This window comes from Lolium rigidum, chromosome 5 (assembly GCF_022539505.1).
Source record: "Lolium rigidum isolate FL_2022 chromosome 5, APGP_CSIRO_Lrig_0.1, whole genome shotgun sequence".
In the NCBI taxonomy this organism is placed as follows: Eukaryota; Viridiplantae; Streptophyta; class Magnoliopsida; order Poales; family Poaceae; genus Lolium; species Lolium rigidum.
The window spans coordinates 134,553,561-134,576,758 of NC_061512.1; the positions used below are offsets into that span (position 1 = coordinate 134,553,561).

At 45.1% G+C, this 23,198-nt stretch overlaps 1 protein-coding gene and 1 pseudogene across 1 annotated transcript; one reads left to right on the forward strand and one right to left on the reverse strand.

The window, feature by feature from the left end:
* Positions 1–9,562: 9,562 nt before the first annotated feature.
* On the forward strand, positions 9,563–13,310 carry LOC124653501 (protein MALE DISCOVERER 2-like). Its single transcript, XM_047192556.1, has 7 exons — positions 9,563–9,656; positions 9,769–9,895; positions 10,872–10,988; positions 11,558–11,859; positions 11,971–12,161; positions 12,261–12,396; positions 12,543–13,310. The coding sequence occupies exons 1-7, from the start codon at positions 9,563–9,565 to the stop codon at positions 13,097–13,099; spliced, it is 1,524 nt and encodes a 507-aa protein (XP_047048512.1). The 3' UTR covers positions 13,100–13,310.
* Positions 13,311–14,087: 777 nt separating this feature from the next.
* On the reverse strand, positions 14,088–17,797 carry LOC124652190 (annotated as a pseudogene).
* Between the last annotated feature and the right edge of the window lie 5,401 nt (positions 17,798–23,198).

A 23,198-nucleotide genomic window follows, 5' to 3' on the forward strand; every position in this document is an offset into this window, starting at 1 on the left:
GCTCACAAGATCCAACAATGAAGCACAATGAGGAGAAGACAACCATCTAGCTACCGCTATGGACCCATAGTCCGGGGGTGAACTACTCACTCATCACTCCGGAGGCGACCATGGCGGTGTAGAGTCCTCCGGGAGATGAATCCCCTCCCCGGCAGGGTGCCGGAGGAGATCTCCAGAATCCCCCGAGATGGGATTGGCGGCGGCGGCGTTTCTGGAAGGTTTTCCGTATCGTGGTTTTTCGCATCAGGGGTTTCGCGACGAAGGCTTTAAGTAGGCGGAAGGGCAGAGTCGGAGGGCTGACGAGGGGCCCACACCACAGGGCGGCGCGGGCCCCCCCTTGGCCGCGCCGCCTTGTGGTGTCGCCACCTCGTGGCCCCACTTCGTATGCTCTTCGGTCTTCTGGAAGGTTCGTGGCAAAATAGGACCCTGGGTCTTTGTTTCGTCCAATTCCGAGAATATTTCGTTACTAGGATTTCTGAAACCAAAAACAGCAGAAAACAAAGAATCGGCACTTCGGCATCTTGTTAATAGGTTAGTTCAGAAAATGCACGAATATGACATAAAGTGTGCATAAAACATGTAGGTATCATCAATAATATGGCATAGAACATAAGAAATTATCGATACGTCGGAGACGTATCACCGGGCGAACGGCGGCGACAGGCCAAGCCAAGCCAGGCCACAGGCTCTCCGCAATGCCAACATCATCACGACATCGCCATGGCGCCAGGAACGCCGGTGAGCGACGGATCTTCACGGATCCATGCGGCCAGGGCGCAGCGAGGTTGGGGGCGAGCAGGAACGGCGGCGAAACTCAGATCGACGCGGACCAGATGGTGCACCGTCGAACGACGGTTCGATTGGCACCCATCTCATCGCCGGCGATGGCCGGAGGTGGTCGGAACAAATCAGCGAAGGCGCGGTCGACGCGGGCGTCGCGGGAGAGCAAGGGGTTAGAGTTTCCGTGAGAGAGGGAGAGAGGAAGGGGGCGAGTGAGTCCGACCGAGCCGGACTGTGCGGCTCGGGTTTGACCTAACCCGTTGGGCTCCACTGATAGGTGGGCCCAAGGACAAATTGGTCATTTCACATTTCCAAATAAACCAGAAACTTGGAAAAATAAATAGAAAATGATTAAGAGCTCTAAAAAATACATAAAAATAGGAAAACCACTCAGCATAAAATTCTCTATCACAAAAAAATATGGAAAGGAATTTTTGGAGACAAATAAAATTAAGTCATAATTTGATGAATATTTTATTCATTAAAAATAACCCACCCTATTTTTTTATGATAAAATAATTCCATAAATCCTTTTGGACTTTAAAAACACCTTGACAACATTTCAAGGTAGTATTTTACCCTAAATAGAGTATCTCTAAATTATTCTTAGTAATTACCTCTCACATGAAATGATAAGATACCGGAACGGGGGAAACAAACCCTAAAAGCTGAACCATGCATAATTGCTTCTTTAACCATTGCCCTTATCGGACAATGATGCTATTTTTCAGCAACAGAGGATAAGGGTCAGTCCACACCTTTGAACTGCAACACTTTGTAGTCTTCAGGCAAGTTCATCGCTTGGTCATGTCATTTGAGTACTTTTATCAAATTACTTGCAAAATACTATGTTCTCACTCTTGCATAAAAAGCAAAACCACTATTTTCATAACTATGAATATGACTATGTGGTTGGCAATGGAACCATGGAATGTGTTGATATGGTGGAGGTTCCATTGCAATGGGCTTATATCCATCTAGGATTAAACAACAAATGTCGTCCAGTGATTCTTGTGCCGTAAAACTCGTGTTAACCATAAGATCTGGAGTGGGACAGAGTAGTCAATTGTATTTCCACCTCTCGTACATCAACGAATGCGCTTACCGTAGACACTTGATCTCGAGGGACAAGCGGTGGGGTGGGGATCCCATTCTAATTCCCCACGGTAATGCGGTCTATGATGGGTTGCATCTACCGGCGAAGGAGTATATGGTTAGATCCCAGAACTGTTGTCGTGGTCGGGGGTCATCCTTAATTGGTATAAGTACACCGGCGAGGACCCAGGGTCGGGGATTGCAACAAAGGGTGGGTGTGCGAGGTAGCGGAGGAATATGATTAGCTATGACCTTATACCGGGCCTCACACCAAAGGAAGTGTGGACGGGAAAGCTGCCCGGTTGGCACCAAGGTTAAGATTTCTTATGGGTAAAACAACACACCTCTGCAGAGTGTAATGAATCGTGACCTGTCACTCCCTGTTTCGGGATTTGGAACTGCGAACGCTGCCGGAAAGGAACTCCATGAAGTTCTAGTAAACCGGTGAAGGCTGATGGACATAGTTCTTCTGAATAAAAGCAACCTCTTGAAGAAATGGTTATCAAAACCTGCATTGGTAATAGACTTTCTGGTCTGATATTGTAGCTAGTGCATTAAACACCTCTTTTCTATAATGAACTTGTTGAGTACGCTCGTAATCATACCACTCTTAAATCCCCTGCTTAGTTTTTATGAATCGACTTGAGGAGGACAACGATAACCAAGAAGGAGCAGAAGACATCTGCTATGAAGAACCAGACCTCTCCGGAGGTGTAGAAGGAGTGGATTACCTCATCGTCTACGGAACCGGGTAGGGTTCCGGAGGAGAACAAGCTTAGACTTATCTGATCATAGTAGTAGCCGAGCAGTACAAACACTTAGTACTTAACTGCTCGATGAGAATAAATGTATAACTTATTAAGACTTCTATATTGTAAGTTGAGTCGGGTTCACCTCGAACCCAGGAGTATTCCTCTTAGGACCCGAGAGGAACTCCGAGATGATATGTATATATGGCTTGTAATAATAAATGAATGAGTTATGGACCTGCTATGTTCTGTTGTACTACTCTGAGGGATGTAATATTTGCGGATTGGTACTTCGTGAATGTTATATCAATGACTGGCATACTACAACATGCAGTGGTATGCAGGGTCACCACAGCGCCCCCGTCTCCTCCTCCTCTACCCCCACCTTTTCCCTTCCCCCCGCCGCTGGCGGCGGGAGCCGCCAGGCAAAGCCCGGGCGGTGCTGGCGGCGGTGGTCTCTCCTCCCACCGCGTGCCTGGAGGGCCCGACGGGGCGGGTCTCATCCTTGTCGCGGTGAGGCGCGCCAGTTCCGGCTCGGGCTGGTGCTGCTCCGTCCATGGAGGGCCGTGTGGTCCGCGACTGCGGCGTGGAGTGCTCGCGCGCGGCGCTGCTCGGTCCGACGGCGGCCGGGTCGCCTAGGGTTAGCGTGTGGCGGCGAGATCTGGGCTTGTGGGCCCAGATCTGGGCCTGCCAGGGCCTGGCCGGATCTTTCCATGTTGTATGCTCTCGGGCCTGATCTGGGTCTAGAGGGCCCAGATGCGGCGACCTGGCCATTCACTGCTGTTGGAGTCCGGCGTTCTCGGGGCTCTCCGGTGGTTTTGACGTCGCTTGGGGGCGAGGTTCTTGTTGGCTATCCGGGATGGGTCCCTGGCCAACGCATGCTTGCCGGGTCAGCAACATGCCTAGTACTGCTGCTACTCCCACGGCGGTAGTCTGGTTTTCCCTCCGACTAGTTTGATCTTGCTAGTGCAGGTGCTGGCGGCCTGGGGATGGTGAGGTCGTTGGGTTGCCGCCAATTTAGCGTCGTTGACGTCTAGATCTGGGTCTAGCCGGGCATTGCTAGCCAGCGTTTGCTTACACCCTACGGATGAGTCTAGTTGGGGCTATAGCTGAGGATTTGTCAGGCCGGGCCGGGCCGACCAAGGAAAAATAGGCCCAGGCCCGACCCATCACACGAAAATGCCGCGCCTCGGGCCTCGGGCCGGGCTGTTTCACTAAATCGCACAAACTGACGGCCCAGGCCCGGCCCATCCTAACCACTGGACCAAAAAATCAGGCCCAGGCCTGGCCCAGAGGCATGGTCGGGTCGGGCTTGGCCCGGGAATTTCAGGCCGGGCCGGGCTGACCGGGCCGGGCTGCCCATGGCCAGGTATAGTTGGGGCTAGTTCATAGTGCGGCGTTGGTTGGGGATGCAGCAGTGATTGCTGACTTGTCTGCTCTACGTCCTCCCGATGGCGATCAGAATTTTGATCGGGCTTGGACCTCGGCGAAAGCTGCACATGGCTGTGGCCTGTGCCGTAACGGCGTCACCAGTGGGTGTCGCTCCCTTGTTGAAGGTGTCCCGATGATGTCTCCTGTTCGAAGTGATGGACTCTATCCCTCCGCCCCAATCTGCGCCCTCACTTTGTGCCTGCTTCTCTAGTAGTGTCTTGTGGATCACCCTATGACCTCTTGCTGGTGTCGCAGTCCGCTCACAGCGTTGGCTTGGCTGCTTTTACACGGTTTGCTGCGGTAGCTGATGCCCTTAAGCTTCCTAGTGCCTTGGGGGCTTTGCTAGGGTGGCGTATGGTCGTAACTTTTGCCGGTGTGCTTATCCCAATGCCAGGGGAAGATGTTGTGTTCTTGGTCTGGACCTAGCCCGAGCTCCAGGGGTGGTGGATCTCGGGTCTGGGTGAAAACTTTGTAGGACCTTTGTTTATTACGACGACGATGACATATTCTTGCGCCATTCACCTTCTTGGAGGCGTCGCCGCAAGATTCCCCCTCCTTTAGTTCCTCAAGCTCTGCTAGGTGACCGGCCCGTCGTTGAGTTCCCCGCGGGTTGCAGTCTTGCTGCGGTGGAGGTTTGTTGGTGTGGGCTTGGTCGTGATTGCTCAGGTGCTGCAGAAGACAAAGCTTCTTCTTCATAGATTAAGCTGGGGCTTCAGCTTGATGTTATCTGTGTTGTCTTCTATTTTGGGTTCTGTTGTATGCTTGTTGCGTGTGTTGTAACTTCTGGTATAACTCCTAGCCATTTGATGGCTTTGTTAATTCAAAACCGGGCTCATTTCGAGCCTTCGTCTAAAAAAAAAGTCACCAATTCTCCATGTATAAATAACAAATAACTCAATAGTATCTTGTATATAATAAGATTCATGATAAACCTCTGTAAATCAAGAAATTTTATTCACGTTGAACATAGAAAATGAGTCTATATTTCTTATACCTAACTCTTTTTTTCGGATCGAAATCGATTTTACGCGGTGTCTACTAAAATATGCACAACTTTTTCATACGAAGTTCGTTACCAATGTATGATCACTTAAAATATTCAAAAAAAAAATGCATCTTAATATAGTCATTAAAAATCAAGATAGAGCGGCTATCCTGCCTTCGTCGTAAGAGGAGCTTCGCCCCTAGGTAGGCCGAGTTGAAGAAGATGGACAACAATAAGGTTTTCTCAGACGACTAACAAAGGCTCTGTTATTTTGTGATCCAAATTCATATACTAAAGGGAGGCTAACTTCTGACGAGCGGAGCGAGGCCCGTCGCCGGAGGCTTGGGCCGAAGCGTTGCCACCGAAATAGTGAAGTTTTGCTGGCTGGATCGTTGCCACCGAAGCGGTACGGATCGTTGCCACCGCCTATTTATATTCCCTGTAAGCCGCCGCTAGGGTTATCATCGCATCATTGTACACCCACGGCGTTTGTAAACACCACCGAAATAGTGAAGTTTTGCTGGCTGGCGCCCGTGGTTTTTCCCTTGTGTGTTGCAAGGGTTTTCCACGTTAAAATCTCGTGTCCCCTGCAGTGTTTTACTTTTCGTTCTTCGTTTATTGTGCATCTCAAATATAACAGGCTCGAGCGATGCAGAGTGACAAAACCAGTGAAGTCTAATCCTGGAGGCTCTGGATGAAACGTCCAGCGCGGCAGGATTACCAACCATACATTTTTTCTGGCACGACCTTGGAGACTCACGATCACAACGGGCTACCGTACGTGACATCACGAAAGCTATTGTACACTAATTTTTTCTGGAACGTATAGGTACCGGGATGCTTCGTCGCCCAATTCTTTCGTGCAAGTGGGAGAAGCGATTCGAAGAAGTTATGCATCAGCCGGAAGAGTTCAAAGGGAGATGGTGGATGAAGGTTGATCTCTGAATTAATTTGCGAGAGATGAGATCTCAAAAAAAAAAAAAAAAATTGCGAGAGATGTGAGGACAAGTTCACGTGTGCACGCGTGCGTGACCGATGGAGTAGGAAGGGACCGATTCCGAACTCGGCTAGCTAAAGCGTGTCCACCCACATGTGCGAGCCATGCCCTGATGCCCGTATGCTATGAATTTCACGTGCCCTGTCTGCGTTACTTGTGTCGCTCGGATGTGCACACGCACGTTCTCAATTAAATCGTACGTACCTCTATAGTTTATGAAGACCAGAAAATCCAAATCTCGCACATTTTCTCTATCAAATAATGCACCTTCTATGAATCCGATGATAAACGACCCTCCCCAACTGTGAGAACATGGAGCACATGGTTTCATGATCGGCGTCACGCTACATAAGCTTGACCTCGACCCCATCGCAGCCTGAGAAAACGTACCTTCCCTCTTGTGTCTAGAGGAGTTGGCGAGAAGAACGCAAAATCTTATCAGGCTGGAAAGGCGTCGATCAAACGGCGTTCACCATGCATCACATTGTGCCCCGGATACCCACCAAGCCTTGGCAGTGATGCATCACCTTGCGCCTAGTCTCCAATTATCACATCGTCCTCTACCTAGAAAGCTTAGACAACTTCTTTGGAAGATAATGCCATGATGGCGCCATCACCACTTGATCCGATGGACCGTGCCTAGGGTTTCCACCAGCATCCGAGGGAACTGAGGCACGATGAAAGCCATGGACACGACTTTAGGAAGGAAACTGCGCTCGCAGGCGTCGTCGTGGTCAGCATCGGGCACAATCGAGCATGACGTTCACCCCGGCGATTGATGCTGCCAGTAGAGATGGCGGATGCAGATGAAAGCCGCTGGCTAAGCCATCACCGCAGAGAGAAAGGAACACCGACGTAGGAGAAGGGCGTCGACCACCATTGATGTCACCACCGCGGCCGTCAACGCCGACACCACCAATGTGTGAATGTGAAAATCTAAAAAAAGTTAGGTATATAAAGATCTATAAAAAAGTTGTGTATGTAAATATTTGAGCATTGGTATTTGAATTCTGGTCGATGAAATGTCGTCCAATGTCACAATCAGAAGTGGTTATATTAAAACTCATAATTTTAATTTTGTAAGTCGTGGTAAGTTGCGAAACAATTTCATGGAGCACGCATCTTCACTATCGTTCTTGTGTCCAGACGTTACAGGACAACAGCAAGCTGACGAAAGGGAGTATACTAAGCTGAGTGCCGGGTGGTTGGTTAAACAAGGAGAGACCAACACGCATGCGATTGGGTGGCGATGGCACATTGGCACGCAGACTTGGCTTGACACGAGACCTCTGTCCCGTACGTCCTCCTGTGACGGGACGGCCTCCGATGGCGATAGTTAATAAATTCCGCCCACTACCGGATCAACACAATTGTAAACCCACACACATGACCAAGCACAGTCGATTTAGCTAGCAAGTTTCTCTGGCGTGTCCTGCTCCACTTAAAATCCCCGACATGTCGACCTCGCACTTGAGATATACAAGAAAGAATCCATAACGATTAGTCACTCAACTCTTTTTTAAGAACGAAGGCGAAAGCTTTTCCTTGTCTATTATTAGTTAAGAAAAAGATGCTCAATAATTAGCATAAAATCGGACGAAAACCATATTACATCGACATCACGTGGCCACGCTCACACTCGTCAGATGGAGAAGCCCACCCAAGACTCCGGAATAACCAAACTCAAACTCAAAACACGGGAAATATCCAGTTGCACCCGGGTGCACATGCGGATTAATCCCTGTTGTTTGCATATTTGCATCATCTTTTGTGGGTGATAACTCAATCACAGATTTGTTTTACTGGAGTATGAAATTTATTTATGTAGAAAAAGAGCCGTCGAGCTTGCGAGAAAGTAAAGAGTAAATACATTGTTCATGTTTCCGTGGACAATGGTTCGGTTCCTATGAATTTAGAGCACCTCCACTTGTGCCTTCCATTTGATGATCAGCGCAACCGTTTTTTTTTTGGCATGTATGGGGGCCAACGGCATGGACACGGAAATTGGGGCGGCTGGCTCCGAGCCATTCCCCCCATAACAAACAAATAACTTGTAAATTCTTAAACATTTACATATGTGATTTAAATAAACTAGTCGTACTCCTGCCTAGGTATGTAATACTTGTCTTTGTAGTAGTAGTTGTCGTCGTCATCATCGTCGCTCGACGTGCAAGACTGGAACCTCTGCGGCTATGGTTGCGCACGGTACGAGGACCGGTGACCGCAACAGTTGTAGCCGGGGTTCCAGAGGCACTAGGCGAACACATATCATTAATGTTGATGATTCTTAATAAATAATTTATACAACTCTCTCCATAAAAGATATCGAAGATTGGTCTAAATTCGAATGTACCTATACACTAAAGAGCGTCTAAATACGTCTAAATTTAAACAAACTTGCGACATGCTTTTATGGATAGAGATAGTATGTTGTTTACACATGGAATTTTGTTGTTAGGCTTCTAAAACATGGGAAAATTATTTTTCGTATGTGGTTATGTATGTATGATTTTGTCATTTTTGAATTATATACTTTATTTTTGCCGAAGTCATTTATTTTTATGCGATATGTGGTATTTTTTTATAACGCTATCTGAAATATAGCACTTTATCAGCATGATATAGCGTGTTTAGCACGCTATTTTAAGCCTTGCTTTAAATTGCATAACAATACATTTTTGTGGGTGAAAATACATAATCACAGATTTGTTTTACTATGCAATTTTTTATACAGAAAAAATAGCTGCCAAGCTTGTGTGAACGTGAGGGAGTAAATACAGCGTTCATTGTCCCGTGGATAATGATTCGATTCCCCTGAAACTCACCGAAGATCACTGCGAAATTTCAGGCAAAACAAGAGTCTCGCAAAAGGCAAAAGAGCTCAGAAAGGAAAGCGGGGAAGGGAAGGGAAGGGAGGGGAAATGCCACCTGCCATGTGTGCATGATACTACCTGGCTGGCTGGCAGACAGACATCCGGCTCCAATCGAATCGCCCACAAAAAGTTTACTCCAATTTCAGTATTCCGCGTCCTGGACGACTGACTTCGTGATCCTAGCTCCGAGCTCTTCCTCGTCTTCTCCCAGCTCATTCCCTTCCAAATACACTGCCTGTCTCTTCTCCCGTCGACCCTTCCCTCTCGCCAGTCTACAGGTGCAATCATCATAGACTTTTCTTGCTACGGCTTTCGTCTTATTCCTTGTGTGAGTACATTTCGGTTCTTGAATCTTTGGTTCGCGAGATACAGATCTGCGACTGAGAGGCTGGATTCTTTACTTGAGCTCGGTTGCTCTTCCAGAAATCTAACTTTTTTGCTCTCCTGTTCCACTTACCCTTGCAGCGGAGACACAACTTTACTCTGATTCCTTTCTTCAGGCGGCATGGAACGGCCCGTGCTTCTTCCACCGCGCCAAAGATTTCAGCTTTAGGTAGTACAAAATAAAAGTGCTGGAATCTTTCCCTTCCTTTTATCGCCTCCCGTTCTGCTCTTACTGTCTTTTACTACCATCCTGCAGAGTTACTCCGACATGGAAGCCTGGAGCACTAGGGTGGCTCAGTTCTTGCTGTTCTCCTTCGTTTTGGGTCAGAGGCATGGGTCTTGTGCCTCCCTCGGTGAAGAAGGTGAGGCAGATTTCTTTTCCCATGGGTTGTGATTAGTATGCGATCATTACTGTGATGGTCTTCAAGTGGATCAACTAGTGGTTAACCATCTGTATCCATCTTGGTGCTTCAGGACGAGCTACGAGATTCAGAGAAGGAATACAAGGGGATCCAAGTGGATCCTTATCGAATTCAGGAGAAAAGAATCACTACCCTTGGTTTGAACTGGGGTGTTCGGATCATGGCAGACCACTGGCCTCGTAAGTCAACCTTGTCTGTTCTCGTGCTTGTAGGATCAGATTCATGGTGGACAGATGTCACAAATTATGTAATTATTGCTTTTTGTGAAGATGTCAATCATTTTAAGGTAGTTATATATTGTGTGTATTCACAATACCGGAAATAGACTTTCGATCCCAGGTGCATATGCTCATGCCACTCGAAAAAGCATTTTAAAATGTTTTAAAAAAATCGAACAAAAATTTGGTGCATGCATGCCGACATTTTAGGTGTGCACGCCAATTTTAGTGGAAAATTGATATTTTTTGTGTCATGTGTAAAAAATATAAAGAAATGTCTCAATAAGAGTTATTTTTTAGCACTGAATTTTGCCTTTTTTACACACGACACAAACAATATCGTTTTTTTATGAAACGACTTTGCGAGCATATAGAAAGTCAAGATGTACGTGCGACATTTTTTGCCGAATTTTGTTGACATTTTGAAATTCATTTAAAATTCATTTTAAAAACAGGAGCATCTACTCCCGGGTGCAAAAATGCCTTGTCCCCTTGAGTCATGATTTAGTTTACTCATGGACCAAGTCCTCTTTTGATTCAGGGGCTACATGCTATTGCTCGCTTTTGTCCTTTTTGTTTGTAGCATCAGAGATTTATAGGTCAAAGGTGTCTAGAAGAAGCCATGACTATTCGAATGTATGCAGGACAGCTGCGCGTCATTCTAGAGGAAGCTATGATCTAGTCTGTGGAATATTTAGGTTATGTGTGTGAAACAAGGTTTTGACTTTTGAGCATTTGGTGATGCCTTCTTTTGACAATATCTGCAAATGTTACCTTAATGGATATTGATCCGGAGCATTAGAGAACTGCTTCGGTTTACGGAAAATAGTACTTCTGTCACTAAATTTCATCCAGAGCATTAGAGCCTTAGAGGATTAAATTTCTGCAGTGCCTTGTGCCTGATACATTATCTAAAGCCATGTGACTACCTTTGCAGCTTAGTCGAGGGAAACAAGGTGTCAACTGAAATTTCTGCAGAGCTGCAAGATCGTACCATGATTTCAGAGGTTTTAGCTGATGGAGGGCAACAGTCATGCAGAAAATGCTTAACAAAGTCAGTCTTCTATACAATACAGAGTTTGCTTTCATATGAAATTTTGAATTAGACTAGCATAACATCTAAAGGAGATCTGGCATGTCACACGCAGTTGAAAACCAAAATACTCGCTCTGTTTTGGTTTAATTGACAATCTTGACTTTGACTAATTAAACATCACAATTTTTGATCTGTAATACTTCTCTAAATGAGGTTATAGTGAAATCATTTCAGTGAAATGTCAGTATGTTACTCTTTGATTTCTCACAATGTAATGTTTTCATCACATCACACTTCCATAACGTTATAGAAATGTATTAATACAAGTTCAACAATGAAGGTTATGTGTGTAGTAAACAAAAGCAGAGGTAATGCCTTCCTGTCACTTATCATAGCCCCTTGAAAATACATTACATTTTCACTAAAATAGGTTAAAAGGCAAACACCAAAATTAACAACTATTGTACTAGGGGATATGTAACTTCCTGTCTGTTATATAAAATTTAAGCGAGAATATCACGATGTGCTAACTGCTGACTACAAGTTTACCAATCATACTCTTCATTTTATGTTGATTTGTTATGCAGAACCATACAGAGTACCACTCTGAGGAAACTCCTACAGACAGGGTGGCAGCAAGACTCAACATCCGCGTCCAACCAGCGACATCGCAGCCATCATCCCATGTCCCCTTCCCCTTCGCCGTCGCAACCTGAAACCAAGTCTTCTGTATCTCATTTGGCTATCTACGCGTTGTGCATCGGTGGAGCACTTGGCCTGGTGGTTATAGCCTCTATCATGTATCTAATCTCCCGTAGAAAGAAAGATAACACCGTCATTCCATGGGCTACCGGGCTGAGTGGACAGCTAAGCAAAGCCTTTGTGACAGGTCAGTCTCCTATTACCTGAGGCGTATGGCTGAAATGCCACATTACATCATCTGAAACGTGTGCCACATATTGAACTTAGAGATGTTGAGAATGTTTTACCTTGTGGGCAGGTGTTCCTTCTTTAGGAAGGTCCGAACTCGAGGCAGCGTGTGAGAATTTCAGCAATGTGATTGGTACTGAATCTGACTGTGCATTGTACAAGGGAACTCTGTCAAGTGGAGTTGAAATAGCAGTTGCCTCCAGTCCAGTTAAGTCTCCCGAAGAATGGTTGGCTTGGTCTGAGGAACAATTTAGGAACAAGGTATAGCTCATTAGCAAAACTACAAAAATGCTCAATCTATAGCATCGTACTGTTCTAGTACTACTGTCTGTTCTGTATGACAAACTCTTCCTCTTTCAGATCTCTCTGCTGTCCAAAGTGAACCATAAGAACTTCATGAACCTACTTGGTTATTGCGCATGTGATGACGAGCCATTCACCAGGATGATGGTGTTTGAGTATGCTCCATGTGGTTCCCTCTTTGAGCATTTGCACAGTGAGTGTTATAGCTGCACATCATTGTCTGTATTAGAAACAATGACACTCATCTGATTCTTGTTTCCTAAGTTATATTCATATCTTATTTGCTTGGTCCAGAAGAGAAAGTTGACTATAATGATCGCTAATCTATTTTGTATGCAGTTAGAGAAGCAGAACACCTGGACTGGCCTACTCGGCTCCGCATCATCATGGGAGTAACATACTGCTTAGAGCACATGAACCAACTAGACCCTCCTTTTACCCCAAGAACACTGAACTCCTCATCCATCTACCTGACCGAAGACTACGCAGCCAAGCTCTCCGACACCGAATTCTCGATGCAAACCACAGACCAAGACAGCATCGTCTACAAGTTTGGGATACTGCTGCTTGAGATAATCTCCGGTCGGTTGCCGTTCTCTGAAGACCATGGCCTACTTGTCCTCTGGGCTTCGAGCTATCTGGACGGCAAGAGACCGCTCAGTGCAATGCCTGATCCGATGCTCAGGGCGTCATCGTCCGTGCCTGATGAAGACTTGGCAGCACTGTGTGATGTTGTGAGGCTGTGCATAAACCGCGATACAGAGAAGAGGCCATCCATGAACGAGGTTGCAAGTCTGATGAAAGGTGTCATCAGATTGTCACCGGAGCAGACGACCCCGAGGAATAACCCGCTGTGGTGGGCTGAGCTTGAGATTATCTCCACGGAATCCACTTGAAATGTGGATCCACATCAAAGGGTAGGATAAGTAGTTTAGTTTTTATCTTTTAGTTTCTTCTTCATTACCTATTTTGTATGATATAACACACTCCGTTTGGCCTCCTCTTTTTTTTTTTGTCCGTGGATCAGTGTGAGCCTGCGAATTTGTAAAAGTTGAGAGAAAGAAAAATAGTAATTATCAAGGTTAGACCTATTTACATTTCGACCTATGTCATGTTTTCCTTGGGGACCACCTGATTAACACTTGAAATACATAGACAGTGTTCCACATTTAATTGTGTTAAACGTAGCTTATCTTTGTAGGTTGTCATGAACTTTTTCCATACTTCATAAATAGTACATACGAAAATTCTTATCATAGTAAGTGGATCAAAGAACTAAAAAAATCGAGTCCTGTGTCTTTGTTCTTCTTTCCAGTCCTGATCCTGCTTCTGAAACCAGAAACTGTGTCAGTAAAAGAAATAATCTGCACCTGCTTTTATATATGTTCTAGGTAGCTCCATATATACATATCTGGTTGCAGCCTCATGCGATGGGTGGGAATAGCTAAAGGCTTGTGCATCCATCTTGCAGTGGCTACAAGGACCCAAAATGAGACGATTATGCTAATCTTATTTACCACTTAGGAATCCCAAATTCAGAGATGAACTCGAGGTGTTTTTGCTGTAAACTGCTTAACAGCTGTTATTGCTTATCCTGTGCATATAAACGGGAAATCGATCGTAGCCTCGCTCGCCACCCTTTGCGATCGTGCCATCCCACGATCAGGGCAAGCGAATTCAGCGGCACATCCCACGATCAGCAACACGTTGTGTCTAGTTTGCAACGGCGAAACACACACAGACGAAACTGAAGAAAGGGGAAACAAGACCCTGTTACAAACAAACTGAAAACAAGACCCGGGGCTAAGGCCTTGAGAGTAGGCTTATTTTTTGGGCTTGACTATTTTGTCAAGTCTTGTTTTGTAACACTTCGAAAACTTCTCCTTAATCAATGAAGATGGCAAGTATTTTGCCTTGTTTAAAAATAACATCGAAATAATTGGATAAGCTAACAGATGGAAATGCAATTTGCTCATTAATGTTCTGAAGCAATAGCTAACCAACTATGAATGGTACACAATATTAGCAGAGAACAAACTACCATACAGATGAAGTATTACACACAGTTTGTAATAAAAAGAAAGCAACAACAATGTACTAAATGAACATTCATGACCAGCAGGGAGGGATGGCAATATCGGTGTGCAGATAATCAAGACAATAATCAGGTCCTTCAGTTGTAGAGAACACCTTGATTACTTCTTGCATCGTTGGGCGGAGGTTCTATGCACCGAACAGCAACCACGACCACTTCAAATATTTCACTTGCGATCTCAGCTTCAGGAAGGGGGAGCCGGGTGTCCAGCAAATCCTCGAGTTGCGTACTTCTGTTGGCCATGGACGAAAGAAAATCACCTGGATGATGTCCCATAAACAACTCTAGAGCCAGAACTCCAAAACTATAAACGTCACACTTCTCTGTCACCCTTGTTGTGTATGCAAGCTCTGAAAGACCAAACATTGGAGAGTTAGATTTGGTAAACACAACATAAAGTATTAATTTTTCGGACCAATGTAAGGATATAATATTACCTGGGGCAAGGTATCCTTTTGTTCCGGCAAGTCTTGTGCAGTTTGACGCATCCACGTCTAGTATTTTGGCTATACCAAAATCAGAGATGGAGGCTCTGAATTCAACATCAAGCAAAATGTTGCTGCTTTTTATATCTCTATGGACTATGGGCGCAAAGCAACCATGATGCATGTAAGATAAAGCATGAGCAACATCCCTAATAATATCTAATCTCCTCGCCCAAACCAATTCAACTGCAGTCTCTTTTCTCTTCAAAGATGCTGCCAAACTTCCTCTCTCCATGTATTCATACACAAGAAATCTCCCTCGAGGAGCAGAACAGTAGCCAAATAACTTCACAATGCTGCGATGCCGAATATGCCTCAACGCATCTATTTCGCGATGAAGTATCTCACCATCTTCCACCATATGAATCTTCTTTACAGCAAATATCTCCCCTGTTGGCAACTGAGCTCTATACACTGAACCATGACCTCCATTCCCAATGCAGTGGGTGTCGCTGAAATTTTCTGTGGCATCAACAATTTTTTTGTACACATCTTGTCCGTGGAAGTTCCAGATTGTGAACAAATTTCTAGGCTGTGGTTCATCTACACTTTTTACAATTGATTTTGTACTTTTACATTGCAGTACTATCACGACTGCCATGATAAGTAGAAAAGAAACAAGAGCAGAAATTATAGTCAATAAAACAACTTTGAATTTCTGATCTTGTTCATGACTTCTAGTAGTTCCACAGGAGGGTAAACCTCTCACTACACCACATAGTTGGTTATTGTGCACGAACCATCCGACTGGAGCTTCTTCGAAGAACCTGCTTTGTGGCACTGGTCCTTCAAGTTTGTTGTATGACACATCCATAGATAAGAGGCTGATCATGCTCTGAAATGATGGTGGGATGCTCCCATTCAAGAAATTGTGTGATAGATTCAAGGCTTCAAGCATTCTGAGACCACCCAACTGACTCGGTATTATGCCATCAAATGAATTATCACCTAGATCCAAAACATCTTGAAGGGATACTAGCATCCCTAGTTCTATAGGAATGATGCCATAGAGGTGATTATGGCTCAACTTCAGGAGGCGGAGCTTGGAACAATGCTCAATGGACCCTGTTATTGGCCCAGTTAGATTGTTCGATGATAAGTCCAAGTACTCCAAGCTTTTCAAGGATCTGATCTCTTGTGGTATACCACCCTGTAACATGTTGTTACTGAGGTTTAAATTGAACATCACTGTTATATTTCCAATTCCTGGTGGAATCTTTCCTTCAAGTCTATTTAATGAAACATCGAGTATCCCCAACTGAGGCAACTGTCCTATGCATGGTGGTATGACTCCAGTAATACTATTCTCCAAGGCACGCATCATAGTAAGTTTGAAGCATGCACACCAACGTTTGGAGAGTTGGCCGAATAGTCTATTTGAACTGATATCAATGTAGATGAGATTCGGATGATCTCCCATTTTGGAGATATCACCTTCGAGACGATTTCGCTCGAGGCGAACCCTTTGTAGGCTAGTGCACTTTAGCAAGCTTGTAGGTAAGGGTCCAATCAAGTTGTTGTTTGTAGCAGCCAATTTTTGTAGCCGGCCTCCAGCGCAAAGACCGGGTGGCAGGATACCAGAGAGGTTGTTAAAAGAGAGTTCCAACACAATCAAACTCTTTAATTTTCCAATTTCATGAGGAATATGGCCAGAAAGTTGGTTTGTATAAAGGTACAATTCAGCGAGTTTTGTCAAATTCCCAAAGGTATTTGGTATGTGACCTGTTAGTGTGTTGTTGCTAAGCTCCAAGTCCTCTAAGTTTATCAAACGACCTAGTTCTTGAGGGATGTGGCCGGAAAGTTGGTTTGTATAAAGTAATAACACGGTGAGTTTTGTCAAATTCCCTAGGCTGTTTGGGATGGGACCTGTCAGTATGTTTTCACTAAGCTCCAAGTCCTCTAAGTTTATCAACCGACCTAGTTCTTGGGGGATGTGGCCAGAAAGTTGGTTTGTATAAAGGTATAACGCAGCGACTTTGGTCAAATTCCCTAGGCTGTTTGGGACGGGACCTGTCAGTATGTTTAGACTAAGCTCCAAGTCCTCTAAGTTTATCAGACGACCTAGTTCTTGAGGGATGTGGCCAGAGAAGTTGTTACCCCAGAGATACAAGGTGGTGAGTTTTGTCAGATTCCCAAAGGTATTTGGAATGGGGCCTGTTAGTATGTTTTCACTAAGCTCCAAGATCTCAATGTTTATCAAACGACCTAGTTCTTGAGGGATGTGGCCAGACAAGCTGTTACCCCTGAGAACCAAGATGGTGAGTTTAGTCAAATTTCCCAAGTTTGTCGGGATGGAACCTGTAAGTTGGCTCAGTCCGAGTTCCAAATCCTCCAGGTTTACCAAATTACTTATCTCTTGAGGGATGGATCCAATGAACTTGTTAGTATAAAGATGCAGAGTAGTTAGCTGTGTTAAGTTTCCTATACTAGTTGGAATATAATCTACTAGTTGGTTCACACTAAGGTTGAGCTCTTTCAGCCTAGCTAGATTTCCAATTTCTGGAGGAACCGATCATACAAGCTTATTATTGGAGAGGCCCAGGGTTGTGAGATTTGTAAGGTTTGATAAAGCAGGGGGAATTGAGCCTCGTATCTGATTGTCGTGCAGAAGCAGAGCATGGAGATCTTGAAGATGCACCACACTCAAGGGAATTCTCCCAGCAAGATGGTTGTGCGAGAGGTCGAGTGTCGTCAAGGTGCTAAAGGATGAGAAGTCGAGGGACTCAAGCGTCCCTCTCAGCCGCATCCCGCGTAGAGAGACGCTGGTGATCACTGGCCGGTGTTGCCATGTTGCGCAACCGATGCCACGCCAAGTACATGGCGTTGATGACATGTTTCGCCAGGATTTTAAGTTGTCTTGGCTTTCCTTACTGAGTGTGGTTTTCCAAGAGAGGAGCGCTCTTGCTTGTCTTTCAAGCGATGGCAGAACCGCGGCTTCCAAGGCAAGTGCCGTGGCGGTGGCCATCATGAGTATCGTGGCAAGTATTTTGGAAGACTCCATGGCTAGGATAGGAATTGGCTCTGTTTTTGTGTCTCCTGGAAGCTCATGGCTACACCTTAAATGGACACGCTTGTGCTGCTGCTGTCTCTGTCCCAGTAGATACCCAGTTTAGGTGGCGAGCATGTAATGGCTAACTAATTATTGATTTTTCATACGTGGCCTATGGTTCTCCTTAGAGAAAACCGGACAAATAGACAATGTAATTAAGTATGGAACGGCTGAAAGCAAGAAACCACTTCCTTTTCTCTTAAAAAAAGGACTCGACATTCGTAATAGTCTCTTAATTTCCTGAACTCTGATACAATTTAATCGCTTCGGTCTGTGTTCATTTTGATACATAATAATACCTCCGTTTTGAAATATAAGCTTTTTTTTTAAAAAATAAGCCTTTTTAGAAAGCTAAGGCTTAGGTAGTAAATCAGTAGTTTCACTTATTCGCCTAACTTCACTATCATTTCTTTTGCTTTATGGTTCCTTTATTCGCCTTCACTATCTAAATCTAAATGTGTCAACTATCATAATCTTTATGGCACCACATTTCTTTTTCTTTATGGTTGCTTCATATATCCATGGAATATCTAGGTTCGCTACCGGCATCCATTCACGATTCATTGTGCCATTGATATATCCATGTCATCTCTTCGGTAGGCCTCAGTTACAGTTGATATGATGTGCTTAGCAATCAATCAGTAGACCCGGATCGCTTGACAGAGCAAATTAAGTGGCACCGAATAAAAACAATACAAATGCCCGAAGGATTTGTAAGGACAGCATTTTCTGTAAGACAAAGCAGTAACAACATCATAATCTTGTTGAAGACGCCAGTAAAAGAAAACAATCCGCACTGCTTGTATATAGCTTAAACAACCTAACGGTCCGGACAGAGGAAAAAGTAATGGTGCCTCATTGTACCCATCAGGCCATCGCACGTGTTGAAAAAGCAACCACTTGATCATGTTGCAGCCCCAAGTGATGACAGTAGCTAAAGGCTTGAGCATCTAGCAATGGCTAAAATGACACAAAGGGAGATTGACACAAAGGCTTGAGCATCTAGCAATGGCTAGTGATGTGAGGTGTGTGTTGTGATCCTTGTTTCTAGCAACGATCCCAGAGCTGAAAAGATGCTTTGTAATAACTCTTTTATGATTTCTCATAAAGCAGGGCTTTGAGGCTGTTTGTCTAAAAAAACAACAACTAGTCTGTTGTAATCAAGAGTAAGCAACAGCAGTGTGCAAAATGAACGTTCATGACCAGCAGGTGGGGATGGTAATGTCGGTGTGCAGATAATCAAGATGATCATCAGGTCCTTCAACAGTTGAGTACGGGGTTACCGCTGACGACGAGGGCCGAGATCAGAGGGTCGTCTGCTCTGCGCGGGGAAGCAGAGGGTCGTGCGCTGCGCGGGGTTGCTGCTGGAGAGTGTAGCGGCGGCGACAGCCGGAGTCGCCGAGTCGGAGCCTTGGAGGCGATGAGGTCCTGCGCGCCGCCCCGCGCTATGACTGCCGGGCTGCCTGTGTTTGGAGGTAGAGGAGGTTAACCAGGCGAGCGGCGGCGACGCGAGCCTTCTCCATGACGCTGCGACGAGTCGGAGCTTCGTAGGTCCACATCGAGATCGCCTCAGGCGGCTGGGTCGCTACTCGCTAGGAAGTGGGAATGGGATTGGGATGGGGTCAGGCTAGGAAGGGGACGGGGTGCTCGTGCACGAAAGTTTGGTTGGGCCTGCACTAAGAGGCTGAACTATGGCGGTATTTGGTAGTACACTAGTGGAAAACATGGCTTTTGTGGCGGGTGGTAAGGGCTTCTGTCGCGGACGGCCATCCGCGACAAGGAAGGCGCGATAAAAGGTTTTTCTTTTGTCGCGGGTCGCTTACCACCCGCGACATATAGTCCACCACGTGGCAGCGCGGGACGCGCAGGGGACGGTATTACCACCCGCGACAAAAGGCCCTCTACGTGGCGCGCGCACAACGCTGCTGCTTTAGGGTTTGAGGGGTGCAGCACCCCCCCGCCACCGACCCCCTTTTATTTTATTTTTTCATTCGAAAATAAAAGTTGCATATATTTGTACGCTACTAGAAGTGGTACACGTTCATTCATATATAGATCATCAAACAAATATTGGAACGAAAAGTCGATTCCCCTTACATATTCGTAGATTCCCCTTACATATATATATACATGGAGCTCACGACTACCGGTACTAAAGACCGTCTATTTGGAGGGAGAGCGTCTATTTGGACTAAACAAGCCGTTGTTTTCTATTACTTCTCTAACCAAAAATCCCGCCAGTTCCACCGCAATTTCTGGTAGGTGTTCCTTTGGTTGGAGTGTGTCCCGCATGAAGTCGACCTATATACGAAAATGAGATGTGTATGACTATATCAATCTTGATAACGAAATATTGACGATAATAAATAAAGTTGTGAATGTTATTGCTTACGTTGAATTTATTATTGTTCTCGCTTCTCAGTGGTTAACATGCGAATGGACTCGCAAACGTAGTATCCACATAGATTCGTCCCTTGTGGCTGCCGGGCGCACGGTACAGGAGTAAATGTTAGCCTCTCTTCCCAGGTACCCTTATTATGGTTCCTGAAAGCTCTCCAAGCCCTGCCAGGCAAAAGAATGATTGAATGAGTGGATAATTAATTGATATCTCACGAAAGATATAGCGCGGCATGAAGGAAATTACACTTGGAGCAACTTCTGCAGTTCGCGGAACCCGTCCACGCCTCTACTCATTGGGTCCCTTACTTCAACTATTCCCTTATCAACTTGAATGTCTAGTAGAATTCAGTGAAAGCTGCACATGTTATGTATATACGTCAGGAATTACACTTAACATCGAGTAAGAAAAATTGAATGTGCATAAAAGATCATTAAGACTCTCACTCGTAGTTGTAAGGAAACAGTATTGAATCACAGAAATGTTGCTCCCCCGAAAACCTTAGTAGGTTTCCCCCCGTTTCTTCGCCTTTATGCTTTACCGTTTCAACATGTACTTTATCTGGGTCAACAAACCCAATATTGATAATATTATTACTTTTGCATTCACTGATCTTTCAGTCCGCATAAGAGAACACATAAGATAATGAGTATATGCAATGAAAACGAACATGAACTCGAATGAAATGAACTTATATGTAGTTAACAACTTACAAGCAATAACAACTCATGAGAGATTTGTCGAGGGCTTCTAAATTGAATAACCGCCAGAGTTCATTCATCTCAATATGGATCTCCTCCTTTCGGTAGTAATATTCCCATGTTATATTCGCCACGATGTACCTTATGTTCTCCTTGCATGCATCAAGGTACCACTGATGCAAATTCCGCATATGTGTTGGCAGTTTATGCAGCTGCTCTCGCTGACCAAGTCGGCCCCGTAGACAAATTTAGGAGCTATATCAGCAAGTGGGTAGTGCAAGATCTGCTCGGCAGACAGCAATTCCTCCACGGTAATTGAACAGGCAGCCGCTAGCTTTGCAGCTTCTTCCATATCGAAACCACCATGTTCCTGGTACACCTTGGAAACATTAAACACTTTGAGTGCTGGGATCGATTGTTTGGGCTGATCTCCGAGCAGGGGAACTTCCTTTCTTTTTTTGCATTTTGTCGTTTGCTTGGCCTTGAGGGGTGCACTTGTTGAACTTGACTTCTTCTCGCTGCACTTCTAGCTGATGATTTGCTCGTGCTAGCAATATCCTTCTCCTTAGCCTTGTCATCCTTCTTCTTCTTAGCCTTTTCATCCTTCTTCTCGTCAATTACCCTCGCAAGGTGGCATGTATAGTTGAGACCCACAAGTATAGGGGGTGTATCGCAGTATCTTCGATAAGTAAGAATGTCGATCCCAACGAGGAGCGAAGGTGTTGACAAGCAGCTTCGATGAAGGATTCACCGTAAATGCTCACGTACAAGTATTCGGGGGTTTTGATGTAACAGATGAATAAAGTACGAGTAAGTAAAGTGCGAGAGTAACAATTGCAAGTGAGTGGCCCAATCCTTTTTAGCACAAAGGACAAGCCGGTTTGTTTACTTATAATGACCAAACGTTCTCGAGGACACACGGGATTTTAGTCTAGTGCTTTCGCTACATACGGCTAATTAATCTTCATTGTTTTGATAAGTGTTGTGTGGGTGAACCTATGCTAATGTACCGCCCGACAAGGTATTAACTTGTCAATGCCTACGGATTGTAGACTAGGGTTTAGTTGGATGTAGAGGGCAAGTAGATCTCGAAGGTTTCAGCCGAAAAGTACTCGACGAATATGAAAGCTAGGGTTTTAGAAACAATGATTCGATGATCTTTCGCGTCCCTCGACTCCCCCTTATATAGGAGGCGAGCCGAGGGATTCGTGCTGTACAAGTTACAAAGTCCGGGAAGGTTTCTAACTCATCCCGTAAGATTACAAATAAGACTTTCTACTACAACTCTAGCTTTCCTTAATAATATCTTGGGCTTCCGAATCTTCTTATTCTTCGGGTAATGGACCTTCAGTAAACCCCGGGTACGATCTTCGGCAGGCCCATTTGGGATGCCTATGTCAGTAGCCCCCGAGATTTTGCTTGAATCGTAGAGTCAGGGAAAATCTCCACCGTTTATTTTTACTCGACAACTTAAACTTTTCTATATTTCTTCATATAAATTTCTATATTCTACAGGGATAATGGTAGTTGGGGCTAGTTCATCCGACGGATCGTGTACTAGTTAACCGCTCTAGTGGCAATCCGCAAAACCTACTTCAAAATCACGTCCCCGGACATGATTTCGGGATACCGGTGTAAACTTCGACAGTGCCGCTTAAGGTCTTACCATTCCGTCGAGTCCCAGCTATATTTATCGGGTACCTAACGCGTCCGTTAGGATTTTTCTTCGTATCCGTTGATACGGATAAAAGTAGCAAACCGACGTCGAGACGGCGCCACGCCTCACGTAATAGATCCGGGGTCTTACCTTCGCAAAGTTTTGCGACATTCGGAAATTGATCGCAACTTCGGCGTTCGAGAATATATTGTCGAGTGCTTATTCGGCTGATGGAATGGCACATTTTATTGAGTCAAAGATGACTTATATTGCTCTCCCGATGGGAGTATATGCAGAGTTATTTATAACTCGAAATATATTCTTTTTGCTTTTCTATTTTCTTCTTTTCATTCTGTCTTCCTTTTTTTTTATAATTTCATCGGGCACGCGAACAGCGTTCCCGATGGGAGTAGCCCCCGAGGCTACAGCCAAGGACTTGTGCTTGGTTGTAGGCTCCACACTTTATGCCGCTCTATTTTCTTTCTCTCCCGAAGTTTTATAATTTCTCGGGTGCGCGAACAGCGCTCCCGATGGGAGTAGCCCCCGAGGCTATGAACAAATATTTGTATTTGATCATAGGCTCACGCCATTTCTATTTTTTCTTTCTTGA